Genomic DNA, 18,064 nt, shown 5'->3' with positions numbered 1-18,064 from the left:
TGAAAAGAGCACAACACAGCACTAGATATCAGAAGACAGGGTTTTTTCTGGCTCTGCTATTTCTTAACTGTGTGACCTCTACTTTTTGTTACTTAGTTTCCTAATCTATATAATTATTTACATAATTAAAATTAATCACAAAATTTTATGAATGAAATGTGATGGTGCATTGAAAATTGTAGAGTGTAAGGTTCTATGCAGATGAGTTCATTTTTATTAAAATTATTTAATTATGCTATGTTCACTGATTCATCATTCTAGACAGTTTAAGTCTTCTAAATTATCTTCTCTACGAAACTTCCTGAAATCTGATGTTTCTATTTTATTTACACAGTACTGAAGATTGGTAAAAAACTCTATGAGGGTAAAACAAAGGAAGTCTATGAATTGTTGGATAGTCCAGGAAAAGTCCTCCTGCAGTCCAAGGACCAGATTACAGCAGGAAATGCAGCCAGAAAGAATCACCTTGAAGGAAAAGCTGCAATCTCAAATAAAATTACCAGTTGTATTTTTCAGCTGTTACAGGAAGCAGGTGAGTGGCGCTTCCAGTAGCCTCCCCCTTCATGTTCTCTCTCATGTATACATACTGGTCCTTTTCATGGGGAAATGACATTATTTGGATAAATAAGATGTTGATTACCAGTTGATTTTTTTTTTTTCAGTTGTTATAGGAAGCAGGTAAGTGACTCCCCCTACAGCCTCCTCCCTTTCACACATACCTCTCTGGTCTCTTTAATGGGGAGATGGCATTATCTGGTTTAACAACATGTTTGGGGTTGTCTCACATGCTAAACTTATTTAAATTAAACCAGAAACTTAAATTTCACTGTAACACTTTACTTGGTTTGGAATTACTTAAGTAGTATCATTCAGTTAGTTAAAAGGAATCTTAACAGTTTGCTACAGTCTTTGTCTGGCATGTATTTCTGCAACTTTCCTCTGCTAGGACATCTTAGGAGAGGCTTACCTATGAAGGAACTTAAGGAACTTAACCTGTGAAAGAAGCACATTCTGGTGTTTGGCAGCTCTATTTGATGAATTGAAATTTAGTCCCTAAAATTCTATATAAATTTGCTCCACCCATTGGAGATTATACAGAACTTCAAATTCCTCTTCTACTTGAAAGCCCTAAAAAGTAATTGAAGATTGCAACCACGCCTTCTCATCCTGCCATTCCCCAAGTGAGAGATTTGGACTAGATCAAGATCTGCAGGGTTACCTCCTGCTCTAAAACTGAATGAAGACGATTTCCAATAGAGAAATCTATTCAAAAGGTGAAATTCAGATCAAAACATTCTGTGGAGGGCTTTTGGAGTGAAAGAAGAGAAATTAGGATAACGGTTTTTCTGCAGGGATTCAGGCAAAAGCTGATTGGTCTGTAGTGTATAAAATCTCAGCCAGCAAAAGATTTGAGCTCTTTGCCTACAGTGTAATAGACCCTGTGCTTTGGATCATTCAACGTGTGAAGCCTCCAGTTCCTTATCTGTAAAGTAAAAGCTTTGTTCCTTATCATTCCGGTTCTAATTTTACAGTTTAATATCATTGTCTCCTTTTACTTCCAATATTCACAGCTGCCCTCACATTTCTTAGATTTTCCAGTAAGCATTAATCTTAATTATTAGTAATTACAATTAATTAATTACTCTTTCTTAAATCCAAAGGGGAATTTAATACCTTTGTTTCCAGTGAAGATAGATCTGCCTTCCACAAAATAACAAGGTAATTCAAGTTAAACCTATTCCGTCAATACAGAATAGGTTCTTGAGTAGTTTTGCCTCTTCCAAAGTACCCTGTTTCACATTTTTTTTTTTTTTTTTTTTTTGAGGTACGCGGGCCTCTCACTGTTGTGGCCTCTCCAGTTGCGGAGCACAGGCTCCGGACGCGCAGGCCCAGCGGCCATGGCTCACGGGCCCAGCCGCTCCGCGGCATGTGGGATCTTCCCGGACCGGGGCACGAACCCACGTCCCCTGCATCGGCAGGCGGACTCTCAACCACTGCGCCACCAGGGAAGCCCACACATTTTTAATCAATGTGTAAAAAATATGTTTACTTGACAACCTTAATTGTCATCCAAATCATAAATCCCTTTATGCACTGAGGGTGAAAATATTGCTGTAAATTTAAAGCATCTCCCTCAGTTCATAAGTAATACAACCCAGGATTTTTACTTCAAGGCCTCCTTGATTGGTAGTTTCCCAATGACTGAGTAGATTTCTAGAGAGAGCATCAAACTAATATTAGGTTTCTTTTGCAGTACAAATAAGTGCTCTATTTTTTAACCTCACAAGTTATCTCCTCCCCATACACATTAAAATGGTTTATAGTTGCTAGACACTATAAGCTGTTAACAATACAACTAGCTTCTGTGTGCCCATATTAATTGTACCCATCTATGGGATTATATATATGCATTTAAGTAATGGGGGATAAGTACAGGTCCAAGTTTTTATTTGCTTATTTAATAAGGCACCTATTCAGTGTACTTGCCAGGGCTTGAGGACAGGTGAATTAGGGTGATCCAGTTTTGACTCTCAAAGTCCTGCGTGCAGCTGGGAAGGTTGGTCATCCACATGAAGTACTCCAGCAGTCATCTATTTTGCACACTTAACATAGCTAAAACTTACTTGGTTCACAAGAAATGCTGAAAGGTGTTTTCCAGGTTTTATATACTGTGGAAAATCTAAGGTTTTAAAAATTCTTAAACAGATGATTAGCTTTAGGGTACGGATTAAGAGTTCTGTTAAGCCTTATATAATTTTTACTTGCAAGAAGTTAAATGCTATGTCTAGTTGACCATCAGTGGTCTGTTTAAAACTGCTTTCTTGGGGCTTCCCTGGTGACGCAGTGGTTAAGAATCCACCTGCCAGTGCAGGGCACATGGGTTCGAGCCCTGGTCCTGGAAGATGCCACATGCCACGGAGCAACTAAGCCCGTGCGCCACAAGTACTGAGCCTGTGCTCTAGAGCCCCCGAGCCACAACTACTGAGCTCACGTGCCACAACTACTAAAACCCACGCACCTAGAGCCCATGATCCACAACAAGAGAAGCCGCCGCAATGAGAAGCCCGTGCACCACAATAAAGAGTAGCCCCTGCTTGTTGCAACTAGAGAAAGCCCACGTGCAGCAACGAAGACCCAACGCAGCCAAAAATAAAGTTAAAATTAAAAAAATAATTAATATGTGTATTAAAAAAGTAAAATAAAACTGCTTTCTTTATAAACAGGGATATATTACAAATTAAGATATTTCTAGAAATTCGAATGGAAAAAGCACCAGAATGAGAATCAGTAAACCACAATTCTAGTTTTCTCTTTGTCACTCACGAGCAAACTATAAAAGACCGTATTATGCATGCTGTACCTGAATTTTGAAGTTCCTGAATTTAGTCTAATTACTAAAAAATCAAAATTTAACCTTTTAAGTTTCAGTTCCCTTCTGCACAGAAACGCACTATGATTACATTTTGGTGTGATAGTAGTGATATGACTAACAGTCTTGCAGTTGTTAAACCACAGGTGGGGAGCTGGGCAACCTTAATAGAGGGATGGCTCCAGCGCTGTCATACTTGGCCATTGTAATTCAGAATGTGAAATGACATTTACATTTTCTTACTAGTTTTGATAGGAGTTTTGAATTTTATAAACAACTGGGACTAAAGGGAGGATTTCTTTTTCTCACCATATGAAGCCATGGAATTTGCTTTAATGATTAACACATATATTAGAAGCAATCATTATATCATCTAAACTGAATCTCTCTTTTCTTAGTAGCAATTGTTTTTTAATGTACAAGATCATTATCATAAGTTGATTCTGTGGTTTTGATTCCCTTAGATATAGGAGAGGACTTTCCTCTGAATAACAATAACTATTGTGTATATTTGAGCCATAAATTTGGATACTAGTCTATCAAGCTTGATAGACAACTGAGCAAATATGAATACTAGGTAACAAACCTAAAAAAGAAGAGCTCTTAAACCCAGGCATGTACTTACCACCTCAAGTTAAGGATTGATTTAAATCATCTGCCTGCCCATGAGCCCAATCATTCATTAAAGGTTAAAATGGCCTAAATATTGACATCTTTAACATTCTTTCCCAGAGTTGCTCTTCGTGCAGCATACAACAATTTATTTATTTATTTATTTATAAATTTACTTATTTTTGGCTGCATTGGGTCTTCGTTTTTGCACGAGGGCTTTCTCTAGTTGCGGCAAGTGGGGGCTACTCTTTGTCACGGTGAGCAGGCTTCTCTTTGTGGTGGCTTCTCTTGTTGTGGAGCACGGGCTCTAGGTGCATGGGCTTCAGTAGTTGTGACACACAGGCTTAGGCACTCAGCAGCACGTGGAATCTTCCCAGACCAGGGCTTGAACCCGTGTCCCCTGCATTGACAGCTGGATTTGTAACCACTGCACCCCCAGGAAAGTCCACAATTTATTCTTTTCCCTGTTTTAATTGCATCTTCCTGGTCAAACCCAGAGGGAATGTGGAGAAAACAGTACAGGTTTAAAAACTGGATAGTGCATTTCAGGTCCAGGCTCCATTACAGACTGGCAGCATGACCTAACTTGTTAAGTTACTTAACTGCTATGAGCCTCTACTTCTTTCACTGTAAAATGTGAATAATAACAGCTACCTCAAAAATTTTATGTATGGTTAAATGAGATAATATGTAAAACACTTCGGGGACTTCCCTGGTAGTCCAGTGGCTAAGACTCCATGCTCCCAATGCAGGTGACCTGGGTTCTATCCTTGGTCAGGGAACTAGATCCCACATGCATACTGCAACTAAGACTTTGCATGCCACTGCTAAAGATCCCACATGCTGCAACTAAGACCTGGTGCAGCCAAAATAAATAAATAAATAAATATTTTTCAATAAATAAATAAAACACTCAGCATGATGCAGGATTTCCATAAATGTAGGTTCCCTTTACATATGGATACATACATATGTACATACATACATAGATACATACATAAGATCAAAGATCTTCAGTCCTTTTCTGATAAGAAAAATTTGATCTTATTAGAGGTTTAGATGGGGATTGGAGGTACTAATATTGTAGCCAGAAGATGAGCATTATTATGTTAAACCCATGCAGGTTTCCAGGAGATATTTTAATTCACATTAGTGCTATGATGTAATAACACGTCTAGGAGAGGCAGTATAGCATAGTGGTTAAGTGAGCAGCGTAAAGAGTTCAGACAGTGTGGGTTAGAAACCCTGCTTTACCTAGTACTAGCTGACATAACTCCTGTGTCTCAGTGTTGTTATCTGTTTCATTGGATGAACATCATACCTTATCAGGTGCTATGAGGATTAAGCAAAAAGAAAATAAATTTATAATGTCTGACCTAAAGTAGGTCTTGCAAATTGTGGTAAAATATACACATATAAAATTTACCGGGCTTCCCTGGTGGCGCAGTGGTTGAGAATCCGCCTGCCGATGCAGGGGACACGGGTTCGTGCCCTGGTCCGGGAAGATCCCACATGCCGCGGAGCAACTAAGCCCGTGAGCCATGGCCGCTAGGCCTGCGCGTCCGGAGCCTGTGCTCCGCAACGGGAGAGGCCACAACAGTGAGAGGCCCGCATACCGCAAAAAAAAAAAAAAAAAAAAAAAAAAAAAAAAATTTACCATGTTAACCATTTTTAAGTGTACGATTCAGTGGTGCTCAGGTACACTGACAACGTGCAACCATCACCACTGTCAATTTCCGGAACTTTTTCGTCATTTCAGACAGAACCTCTGACCCATTAAACAATAACTCTCCCCTGATAACCTCTATTCTACTTTCTGTCTCTATGAATTTGCCTATTTTAGGTACCTCATATAAGTGGAATTATACAATTTTCACCTTTATTTCACTCAGCATAATGTTTTCATGAGTCATTCATCATGCTGTAGCATATATCAGAATTCCCTCCTCTTTGTGACTGACTAGTAATTCATTGTATGTAAACTACATTTTGTCTGTCCACTACACTCATCTGTTGTTAGACACTTGGGTTATTTCCCCTTTTGGCTATTTTTAATAATGATACTGTGAACATTGGTGTACAAATATCTGTTTGAGACCTTGCTTTCAGTTCTTTCATGTATATACTTAGAGTGGAATTGCTGGATCATATAGCTTATAATACATTGTAACTATTATTAGAGAGGTTGTTATTTTCCAAGGCCGCCACATAAACTAGCTCATTATCTTAGTTTTCCAATAACAGTTTGCGTAAGAGTGAACAGAGCATGGGCAAATATTTTCTTTGCTGTTGGCCAAATTGGCCTCCATGTTCCTGCTGCTACCTGTTGAATGCTTTTTCCAAGGACTCTTTGCTTTAAATATTGAGAGAAAAAGGCTGTCCAGAATTTAGGGCTATATCTGATTATGATAAATATATTAATATTTTACAAGGCCCATATAATCCTGGACCATAGAATGAGAGTTCTGCCACCAGATCTGATTTAGAGATAATTGAGTGCCACTTAGTCATGTGCCTTGTGCAAAGTTAGGTGCACAGTGGGAGAGGAGATAGTATTTTTTGAACAGATGAATGATGGTAAAAACTTTGGGACCCAGTTTTTTTGATCCAGCTTGCCTTGCAACATTAACATGAAATATTCCTGAATATTTTGATAAGCAGTAGAAAGCCATATTAATACTTTTTTCCTACTTCTGCCTTTTTAAAAAAATTACATTTGTTTTTGATAGTGCTATTTAAGGGTAATACATTTGGCTACATAGGCTTTTTGTTTTGTTTTTGTCAACGGTAGACTTTTATTATGCCTCAGATCTCCTTTTTAAATACACTTTTAATGCTTTTTTTTGTTGTCATCAATCTGTAGGTATCAAAACTGCTTTCACCAAAAAATGTGGAGAAACAGCTTTCATTGCACCTAAGTGTGAAATGATTCCAATTGAATGGGTTTGTAGAAGAATAGCAACTGGTTCTTTTCTCAAAAGAAATCCTGGTGTCAAGGAAGGATATAAGTTCTACCCACCTAAAGTAGAGATGTTTTTCAAGGTAATTATTTTATACCTCCCTGTCTTACTATAACATAGCAACAAGTTTATTACAAAGTCAAAAGATTTAAATATTATCAAAGCTTTTGATACTATAGTTGTCATTCCAGAAATATTTGTCAAAAATGTACACTTTAATTAGCAATGATAATTCAGATTTTTAAAAGAAAACCTTTGAAAATCTGCTTATCTTATTTTGGACCAACATGACTAACAAAATGAACAAATTAAAATTAGCAGTTAACGAGTCACTGGGAGGGCCTTTCCCAGAAGCGTGGAGTGACACTTTGTCCTCAGGAAAAAGTGTTTTTTGTTTTTGGAGGTGGGTTGCAGGATCTTATTTCCCCAACCAGGGATTGACGGCATGCCCTCGGCAGTGAAAGCTCGGAGTCCTAACCACTGGACAACCAGGGAATACCCAGGAACAGGCTGGTGGGAAGCCTGGGTGAAGAAAAGAAGATGAACACAAGAACCAGATTCAAATCACCTGTATTCTTTGAACCCTATTAAGTGAAGCCAGAGTGAGGCCTTCACATAATGAGATTGAACTGCCTGTTTTCTAAAAGGAAAACCAATAGAAAGATTAAACTAAAAATTACTGTTTTTTACAGTTGTGTGCTGACAGGGTCTTGGTGCTCTGGCCAGGTGTCAGGCCTGAGCCTCTGAGATGAGAGAGCCGAGTTCAGGACATTGGATCACCAGAGACCCTGGCCCCATGTAATATCAATCGGCGAGAGCTCTCCCAGAGATCTCTCTCTCAGTGCTAAGACCCTGCTCCACTCAACAACCAGCAAGCTCCAGTGCTGGGCAGCCCATGCGAAACAACTAGCAAGACAGGAACGCAACCCCACCCATTAGCAGAGAGGCTGCCTAAAATCATAAGTTCAGACACCCCAAAACATAACACCAGATGCGGTCCTGCCCACCAGAAAAACAATATCCAGCCTCATCCAACAGCACACAGGCACCAGTCCCCTCCACCAGGAAGCCTACACAACCCACTGAACCAACCTTACCCACTGGGGGGCAAACACCAAAAACAACAGGAACTACGAATGTGCAGCCTGCAAAAAGGAGACCACAAACACAGTAAGTTAAGCAAAATGAGAAGACAGAGAAATACACAGCAGATGAAGGAGCAAAGGAAAAACCCACCAGACCAAACAACTGAAGAGGAAATAGGCAGTCTACCTGAAAAAGAATTCAGAGTAATGATTGTAAAGATGATCTAAAATCTTGGAAATAGAATGGAGAAAATGTAAGAAATATTTAACAAGGATCTAGAAGAACTAAGGAGCAAACAAACAATGATGAACAACACAGTAAATGAAGTTTTAAATTCTCTAGAAGGAATCAATACCAAAGTAACTGAGGCAAAAGATGGGATAAGTGACCTGGAATATAAAATAGTGGAAATAACTACTGCAGAGTAGAATAAAGAGAAAAGAATGAAAAGAATTGAGGACCGTCTGAGAGACCTCTGGGACAATATTAAATAGACCAAGATTCGAATTATAGGGGTCCCAGAAGAAGAAGAGGGAAAAAAAAGGACTGAGAAAATATTTGAAGAGCTTATAGTTGAAAACTTCCCTAATATGGGAAAGGAAATAGTCAATCAAGTCTAGGAAGTGCAGAGTCCCATATAGGATAAATCCAAGGAGAAACATGCCAAGACACATATTAATCAAACTATCAGAAATTAAATACAAAGAAAAATATTAAAAGCAGCAAGGGAAAAGCAACAAACAACATACAAGGGAATCCCCATAAAGTTAACAGCTGATTTTTCAGCAAAAACTCTGCAAGCCAGAAGGGAGTGGCAGGACATATTTAAAGTGATGAAAGGGAAAAACCTACAACCAAGGTTACTCTATCCGGCAAGGATCTCATTCAGATTCGACAGAGAAATTAAAACCTTTACAGACAAGCAAAAGCTGAGAATTCAGCACCACCAAACCAGCTTTAAAACAAATGCTAAAGGAACTTCTCTAGACAGGAAACACAAGAGAAAGAAAAGACCTACAATAACAAACCCACAATATTAAGAAAATACTAATAGGAACATACATATCGATAATTACCTTTAAAGTAAATTGATTAAATGCTCCAACCAAAAGACATAGACTGGCTAAATGGATACAAAAACAAGACCCGTATATATGCTGTCTACAAGAGACCCACTTCAGACCTATGGACACATACAGACTGAAAGTGAGGGGATGGAAAAAGATATTCCATGCAAATGGAAATCAAAATAAAGCCAGAGTAGCAAATCCCATATCAGACAAAAATAGACTTTAAAATGAAGACTATTATAAGAGACAAAGAAGGACACTACAGAATGATCAAGGGATCAATCCAAGAAGATAAAACAGTTGTAAATATTTATGCACCCAACATAAGAGCATCTCAATACATAAGGCAAATGGTAACAGCCATAAAGGGAAAACCAACAGTAACACAATAATAGTAGGGAACTTTAACACCCCACTTTCAGCAATGGACGGATGAACCAAAATGAAAATAACTAAGGAAACACAAGTTTTAAATGATACATTAAACAAGCTGGACTTAATTGATATTTATAGGACATTCCATCCAAACACAACAGAATACATTTTCTTCTCAAATGCTTATGGAACATTCTCCAGGATAGATCATATCTTGGATCACAAATCAAGCCTTAGTAAGTTTAAGAAAATTGAAATCATATCAAGTATCTTTTCCAACCACAATGCTGAGACTAGATATCAATTACAGGAAAAAAAAAAACTTTAAAAAAATACAAACACATGGAGGCTAAAGAATACACTACTAAATAACCAAGAGTTCACTGAAGAAATCAAAGAGGAAATCAACAAATACCTGAAACAAATGACAGTGAAAACACGACAACCCAAAACCTATGGGATGCAGCAAAAGCAGTTCTAACAGGGAGGTTTATAGCAATACAGTCCTACCTCAAGAAACAAGAAATATATCAAATAAACAACCTAACCTTACATATAAACACTTAGAGAAAGAAGAACAAAAAAAAAACCCCAAAGTTATCAGAAGGCAAGAAATCATAAAGATCAGATCAGAAATAAATGAAAAGAAATGGAGGAAATGATAGCAAAGATCAATACAACTAAAAGCTGGTTCTTTGAGAAGATAAACAAAATTGATAAACCTTTAGCCAGACTCATCAAAAAAAAAAGGGAGAAGACTCAAATCAACAGAATTAGAAATGAAAAAGGAGAAGTAACAACTGACACTGCAGAAATACAAAGGATCATGAGAGATTACTACAGGCAACTGTATGCCAATAGAATGGACAATCTGGAAGAAATGGAGAAATTCTTAGAAAAACACAACTTCCAAGACTGAACCAGAAAGAAATAGAAAATATGAACAGACCAATCACAAGTAATGAAATTGAAACTGTGATTAAAAATCTTCCAACAAACAGGGCTTCCCTGGTGGCGCAGTGATTGAGAGTCTGCCTGCCGATGCAGGGGACACGGGTTCGTGCCCCGGTCTGGGAGGATCCTACATGCCACGGAGCGGCTGGGCCCGTGAGCCATGGCTGCTGAGCCTGTGCGTCCGGAGCCTGTGCTCTGCAACAGGAGAGGCCACAACAGTGAGAGGCCTGCGTACCACAGAAAAATCTTCCAACAAACAAAAGCCTAGGACCAGATGTCTTTACAGATGAATTCTATCAAACATTTAGAGAAGAGCTAACACGTATCCTTCTCAAACTCTTCCTAAATATAGCAGAGGGAGGAACATTCCCAAACTCATTCTACAAGGCTACCGTCACCCTGATACCAAAACCAGACAAAGATGTCACAAAAAAAGGAAACTATGGGCCAATATCACTGATGAACATCAATGCAAAAATCCTCAACAAAATACTAGCAAACAAAATCCAACAGCACATTAAAAGGATCATACACCATGATCAAGTGGGGTTTATCCCAGGAATGCAAGGGTTCTTCAATATATGCAAATCAGTCAGTGTGATACACCATATTTACAGATTGAAGGATGAAAACGATGTGATGATCTCAATAGATGCAGAAAAAGTTTTCGACAAAATTCAACACCCATTTATGATAAAAAGTCTCCAGAAAGTAGGCATAGAGGGAACTTACCTCAACATAATAAAGGCCATATATGACAAACCCACAACAAACATCATTCTCAATGGTGGAAAACTGAAGCCCTTTCCACTAAGATCAGGAACAAGACAAAGTTGCCCACTCTCACCACTCTTATTCAACATAGCTTTGGATGTTTTAGCCACAGCAATCAGAGAAGAAAAACAAATAAAGGGAATCCAAATTGGAAAAGAAGTAAAACTGTCACTGTTTGCAGATGACATGATATTATACATAGAGAATCCTAAAGATGCTATGAGAAAACTGCTAGAGCTCATCAATGAATTTAGTAATGTTGCAGGATACAAAATTAATGCTCAGAAATCTCTTGCATTCCTATACACTGATGATGAAAAATATGAAGGAGAAATTAAGGAAACACTCCCATTTACCATTGCAACAAAAAGAATAAAATACCTAGGAATTAAGCTACCTAAGGACACAAAAGACCTGTATACAGAAAACTATAAGACACTGTTGAAAGAAATTAAAGATGATACAAACTGATGGAGAGATATACCATGTTCTTGGATTGGAAGAATCAACTTTGTGAAAATGACTATACTACCCAAAGCAATCTACAGATTCAATGCAATCCCTATCAAATTACCAATGTTATTTTTTACAGAACTAAAACAAAAAACGTTCACAATTTGTATGAAAACACAAAAGAGCCCAAATAGCCAAAGCAATCTTGAGAAAGAAAAATGGATCTGGAGGAATCAGGCTCCTGGACTTCAGACTATACTACAGTAATCAAGACAATATGGCACTGGCACAAAAATAGAAATATAGGTCAATGGAACAGGATAGAAGGCCCAGAGATAAACCCATGCACGTATGGTCGTCTTATCTTTGATAAAGGAGGCAAGAGTATACAGTGGAGAAAAGACAACCTCTTCAATAACTGCTGCTGGGAAAACTGGACAGCTACATGTGAAGGAATGAAATTAGAACACTCCCTAACACCATACACAAAAATAAACTCAAAATGGATTAAAGAGCTAAATGTAAGACCAGACACTATGAAATGCTTAAAGGAAAACATAGGCAGAACACTCTATGACATAAATCCCAGCAAGATCCTTTTTAACCCACCTCCTAGAGTAACGGAAATAAAAAACAAAAATAAACAAATGGGACCTAATGAAACTTAAAAGCTTTTGCACAGCCAAGGAAACCATAAACAAGATGAAAAGACAACCCTCAGAATGGGAGAAAATATTTGCAAACGAAGCAACTGACAAAGGATTAATCTCCAAAACATACAAGCAGCTCATGTAGCTCAATATCAAAAAAGAAACAACCCAATCCAGAAATGGGCAGAAGTCCTAAATAGACATTTCTCCATAGAAGATATACAGATTGCCAACAAACACATGAAAGGATGTTCATCACCACTAACCATTAGAGAAATGCAAATCAATACTACAGAGATATCACCTCACACCAGTCAGAATGGCCATCATTAAAAAAATCTAGAAACAATAAATGCTGGTGAGGGTGTGGAGAAAAGGGAACCTCTTGCACTGTTGGTGGGAATGTAAATTGATACAGCCACTATGGAGAACAGTATGGAGGTTCCTTAAAAAACTAAAAATAGAACTACCATATGACCCAGCAATCCCACTACTGGGCATACACCCTGAGGAAACCATAATTCAGAAAGGGACAGTACCACAATATTCACTATAGTGCTATTTACAATAGCCAGGACATGGAAGCAATCTAAGTGTGCAGCAATAGATGAATGGATAAGGAAGATGTGGCACATATATACAATAGAATATTACTCAACCATAAAAAAACAAAATTATTTGTAGCAAGGTGGATGGACCTAGAGTCTGTCATACAGAGTGAAGTAAGTCAAAGAGAAGAACAAATACTATATGCTTACACATATATATGGAATCTTAAAAAAAAAAAAAGGTTCTGAAGAACCTAGGGGCAGGACAGGAAAAAAGACACAGACGTAGAGATTGGACTTGAGGACACGGGGATGGGGAAGGGTAAGCTGGGTCGAAGTGAGAGAGTGTCATTGACATATATACACTACCGAATGTAAAATAGATAGCTAGTGGGAAGCTGCCACATAGTATAGGGAGATAAGCTGGGTGCTTTGTGACCACCCAGAGGGGTGGGATAGAGAGGGTGGGAGGGAGACACAAGAGGGAAGGGATATGGGGATATATGTATACCTATAGCTGATTCACTTTGTTATACAGCAGAAATTAACACAACAATGTAAAGCAATTACACTCCAATAAAGATGTTAAAAGATAAATAAAAAGTACAATTAGCAGTTATTAGGAAGAGGAGAAAAGTAACAATTTAGTAAATTTTTAAATGTATTATTGAAGAGTTTGAAGTAAAGGCTAATAAGGGGACCTTTTTATATTCTATTTTTTTTGGCCACACTATGCAGCTTGTAGGATCTCAGTTCGCTGACCAGGGATTGGACCCAGGCCTTGGTAGTGAAAGCCTGGAATCCTAACCACTATGCACCAGGGAACTCCCAAGGGATCTTTTTATATTCTAATACAGAAAAACTGTTATTCAATGTTTCTTATTAGCAAAAACATACAATAAAGGATGTAGGAATCAACGGTCATGAATTTGTATTGGTTTTCTATATTGAAACTGCTTTTTGCTGTTAAGTATATTTCTTCTATTTCAGAAGCAATGTTATTGTTGCTTTTTATTTTATTTATTTATTTATTTATTTATTTTTTAATGGGCTGCGCCGTGCAACTTCTGGGATCTTAGTTCTCCAACCAGGGGCTGAACCCAGGCCTTTGGCAGTAAAAGCAGAGTCCTAACCACTGGACCACCAGGGAATTCCCTGCTGTTGCACTTTTATTCAGTGAACTGCACAGCTTAAAGCATTGTCTTATAATTATACAAATCAAGAATCCATAAAAGAAAAATTTCACGTTCAGTTGGGACACTACTTAGAATAAAGTGAAAGTATTTTATTTTTTCACGCATCTCTTTACTTTGCACGAAGTCTCTTGAATTATCAAGTACTGTCCCTGAGGACTTATAGTCTTGTATGAATTCTTATCAAAAATAAGGTCAGGGGATTATGAAAATTGCATTTTGGAAAGATTTTGGTGGACTAAAATGTGTTTGGGCCTTCTTAGCATCTCTGTTGCCTGATTAAGGAAAGATAAAAATCACAAACTTGTATTTAAATTATTTATATACGGAAAGCAAATTCTTTACAAATACTTTATGACATAGATTAAGTTACCCCAAAATTTTGAATTTTAAAGTAGTTATTGAAAATAGAAGAGTTTAAAATGATTGCTGTGAATTAAAGGGTATTTTAAACAAACATTAAATCTTTAGAGAAAATGAATATTTCTGAGGAATTTATCATGCTCAAGTGAAAAAGGACTTCAGTTTATCTGAAAAGTTCAATATTTTTGTATATAATTGTACTTCTATACTTTTTTCTCAGGATGATGCTAATAGTGATCCACAGTGGTCTGAGGAACAGCTAATTGCTGCAAATTTTTGCTTTGCTGGACTTGTTATAGGCCAAACTGAAGTGGATATCATGAGTCATGCTACACAGGCTATTTTTGAAATATTGGAGAAATCCTGGTTGCCCCAGAACTGTACACTGGTTGATATGAAGGTACAAATGAAATGGAGTTTTGAAAGTAAAGGTTATAACCGAGAAATGTCTTTAGTAGTAATTTTGAAAAATTCTTTGGTGATGTGCTATTTCTAGATTGAATTTGGTGTTGATGTAACCACCAAAGAACTTGTTCTTGCTGATGTTATTGATAATGATTCCTGGAGACTCTGGCCATCAGGAGATCGAACCCAACAAAAAGACAAACAGGTAGGTAATGCTTCAGGTTTTCTTTAATCCTTTGCAAGATCAGGCTGGGATAGAGGAGAAAAGAAAGATGGGAGGAAAAGAAAAGTCAGTTATTGTTACTTATGATATGAACCTGAGCTGTTGATTGCTATTCATTTTTAAAGATAAATATCTCTTATGTTTCATATATTATGGAAAAAAGATAGGAGTGATACTTTACATCTATGAAGCAGATTTCTCATTTATTAATAGACTCTCACGCAGAGTAAGTATTATCCTTGTTTGGCTAGTTGAAAACTAAGGCTCCAAGATGATAGATATCTTCACAGTTACAAGAGTAAGTGGCAGATCTGGAACTCGGGTCTTGCAGATCTTGTCAGGCTCCATATCTGCTCTTTCCTATGAAAAACAAAATTAGGGCAAGACCCTCTCTATACTTAATACGTAAGAATTGTCAGGGCAGCTAATTGTAGTTGCTGGTGTAGTAACTCAAATGAAAATACAAGTATACATCACTATCTGAACTTTCTCTAGTCTAATTCAGGAAATGAATTTATTGACTCATATACATTTTCAGATATATCCTTTGCTATGGAAACTCTTCATAATCTGTACCCAAAACTCAGAAACCAAATAATTTCAGATAGGAAGAATATTACTAATGGAATACCTTACCCAGTCTTCTTTTCTATCAGAAAACTCTGGCTCTTTGAACTGACTTAGGTCTGGGGATTGGGTGAGAGGTAGTCAGTCTCTATAATGGTGGCTCACATCAGTCATCTCTGCTTACTAGATCTAGCTGCTGGGTGTTTTTTGGGGGAGGGAGTAGGGGGAGTTCTTGCACATCTAGTAGTTGTATTCTAAACTTTCTATCTTATTTTCTAGTCGTATCGTGACCTCAAGGAAGTAACTCCTGAAGGGCTGCAGATGGTAAAGAAAAATTTTGAGTGGGTTGCAGAAAGAGTAGAGGTAAACCTTTCGTAATAAATCAGTATTGTATGTTTTTCTCCAAGAAAATCTTGCTTCAAAAAGAAAAAAAAAATGAGAGGGTGCAGTGCTTTTCTTTTTTCCAATGACTTTAAAGAAAGGAGCACTTTTAAAAAATGTACCAGCTGAACTATCCACACTGGCATACTGGAACTCCCTGCTATGAAACTGGCCAGTCCTCATCTCCCAAATCCTGTTGGGGAAACCTGGAATCCTTTAGTCCCTGCCCCCTACAGGAGAACCCTTACATTTCCTACCCACCTCTCCACTGCTACTCAGAGTTCCACTAGCAAGAGTTTAGAATTGGAACTCCATGTGACATTAAAATGTCACTCTAAAATTTATGGTATTCTTATTAGTATAATTCCATGGAAACTGAATGGGGTTTATGGTTATCCAAGGGTAGTAACTACTTTTTAGAACATCATTTTCATAGGAACATGCATTTTGAATTCCAAGCAACTAACTTAAAAAGATTTATAATATGACTTTTACTATGGCTGATTATACCTTAAAACCCCCATTGAACAGAATGTACTAAAAATCTTCAATGACATATTTTATATTGTAGCTTCCTGAATATTAATTAAAAGCTTTGAGTATTTATCCTTGCTTTTTATTACAATAGTAAACAATTTATCTGATTAAAAATCTTACTCATTAGGTCTTAGTTATGAAGACCACTTTCCTTTATATATAGAGGTTATTTTGAAAAATAAATCCTCTATCATTTTGTTCTGCTTGTCTGTCTTAAATTTGGTCTATTAAGGAAATATTATGGCAGGTTGTAATTTTACTATAAACTATAGCTCTGTAAACTGACTTCTTACAGTACTCATTCCTATATTTATTCATTTTTGTCTTTGCTTTCTTTCGCATATTCATGTTTTTCTTTTCCAGTTGCTTCTGAAACCAGAAAGTCAGTGCAGGGTTGTAGTACTGATGGGCTCAACCTCTGATCTTAGTCACTGTGAAAAAATTAAGAAGGCTTGTGGAAATTTTGGCATTCCCTGTGAACTTAGGGTAACATCTGCCCATAAAGGACCAGATGAAACTCTGAGGATTAAAGCTGAGTATGAAGGTAAATGTAGAATAACTAGAGCATCTCAGGAAGTTCTCCCGATTTTGCCCCAAATTTTATGTTTAGGCTAATAATGCTGAGAAATAGTTTCACCACATTCCAAGGGAAAAAAAGTGATATTCTGGGCTTTCATGATTTTACCTCCGCAAGTTTTAAGGTGCTCTAGGAGCTTATAAAAGAATGGACCAGGGAGAAAGAACTGAAAATGCAAGCATGGGAGGAAAATGAAGACTAGAATTAGTCTTTACCTAATCCCCTCAAGCATTGTTTCTAATATGCTCCAACAGAAGATAGGCCCCACATCAATTACAGAAGGAGGGCCTAGGGTTGAAGCAGCAGATCCTCTCAAGTATCTTTAACGGTCAGCCATTCCTGGGAGGCAGTCAAACATGAAATTAAGGAATAATTTCAGAATTTAGTATATAAAAGAAATGTCTTGATGGGATAGCATCTAAAATATGGAGCCCTGTAGATTGGAATGTTTCTCAACTAGAAAAAATATTGGTTGAGTATTCCTTCTGCAGGTAGTTGCTATAGGAGCACAGTTACTGAATTTTGGAGGGTTTTTTTTTTCAGGGGGTGGGTGGGAATCTCTCAGACCTTTTTGATAAGCTAATAAAAGCCAGATCTCTTTCTCCAGAAAAATGCAAACATAAAATTTTGGATTCTAAGTTAGGAATCACTGTTGTAGGAAACAAAGGAATAACTTATGAATTTATGATAGAATAAAATATTTATGAGATATATTTAAAAATATATTGAAGGGTCTTAAATATTTGGGTACTATATTATTGAATTCAGTTCCTCAACTCTTATTTCAAGAAGTGTCACTAAACGCATATATGTGGAACCTAGAAAAATGGTACAGATGAGCCCGTTTGCAGGGCAGAAATTGAGACACAGATGTAGAGAACAAACGTATAGCCACCAAGAGGGGAAAGCTGCGGGGGGTGTGTGTGTGTGTGATGAATTGGGCGATTGGGATTGACACGTATACAC

The 18,064-nt window shown here is 37.4% G+C and overlaps 1 protein-coding gene across 3 annotated transcripts in view; it reads left to right on the top strand.

Annotated features, from left to right (window-relative positions):
* Positions 1-18,064, top strand: part of PAICS (phosphoribosylaminoimidazole carboxylase and phosphoribosylaminoimidazolesuccinocarboxamide synthase) — a 52,868-nt gene that overhangs the window by 25,807 nt on the left and 8,997 nt on the right. For all 3 annotated transcript variants that reach the window (XM_067035771.1, XM_059067756.2, XM_067035770.1), the window contains 6 exons: positions 335-532; positions 6,846-7,024; positions 14,629-14,808; positions 14,905-15,018; positions 15,883-15,966; positions 16,885-17,065. In XM_067035771.1, coding sequence (XP_066891872.1) covers positions 335-532; positions 6,846-7,024; positions 14,629-14,808; positions 14,905-15,018; positions 15,883-15,966; positions 16,885-17,065 — 936 coding nt within the window. The remainder of the gene's footprint in view (positions 1-334; positions 533-6,845; positions 7,025-14,628; positions 14,809-14,904; positions 15,019-15,882; positions 15,967-16,884; positions 17,066-18,064) is intronic.

Source organism: Kogia breviceps, chromosome 6 (assembly GCF_026419965.1).
Source record: "Kogia breviceps isolate mKogBre1 chromosome 6, mKogBre1 haplotype 1, whole genome shotgun sequence".
Classification (NCBI taxonomy): Eukaryota; Metazoa; Chordata; class Mammalia; order Artiodactyla; family Physeteridae; genus Kogia; species Kogia breviceps.
This window is presented reverse-complemented; position numbering and strand designations above follow the sequence as displayed.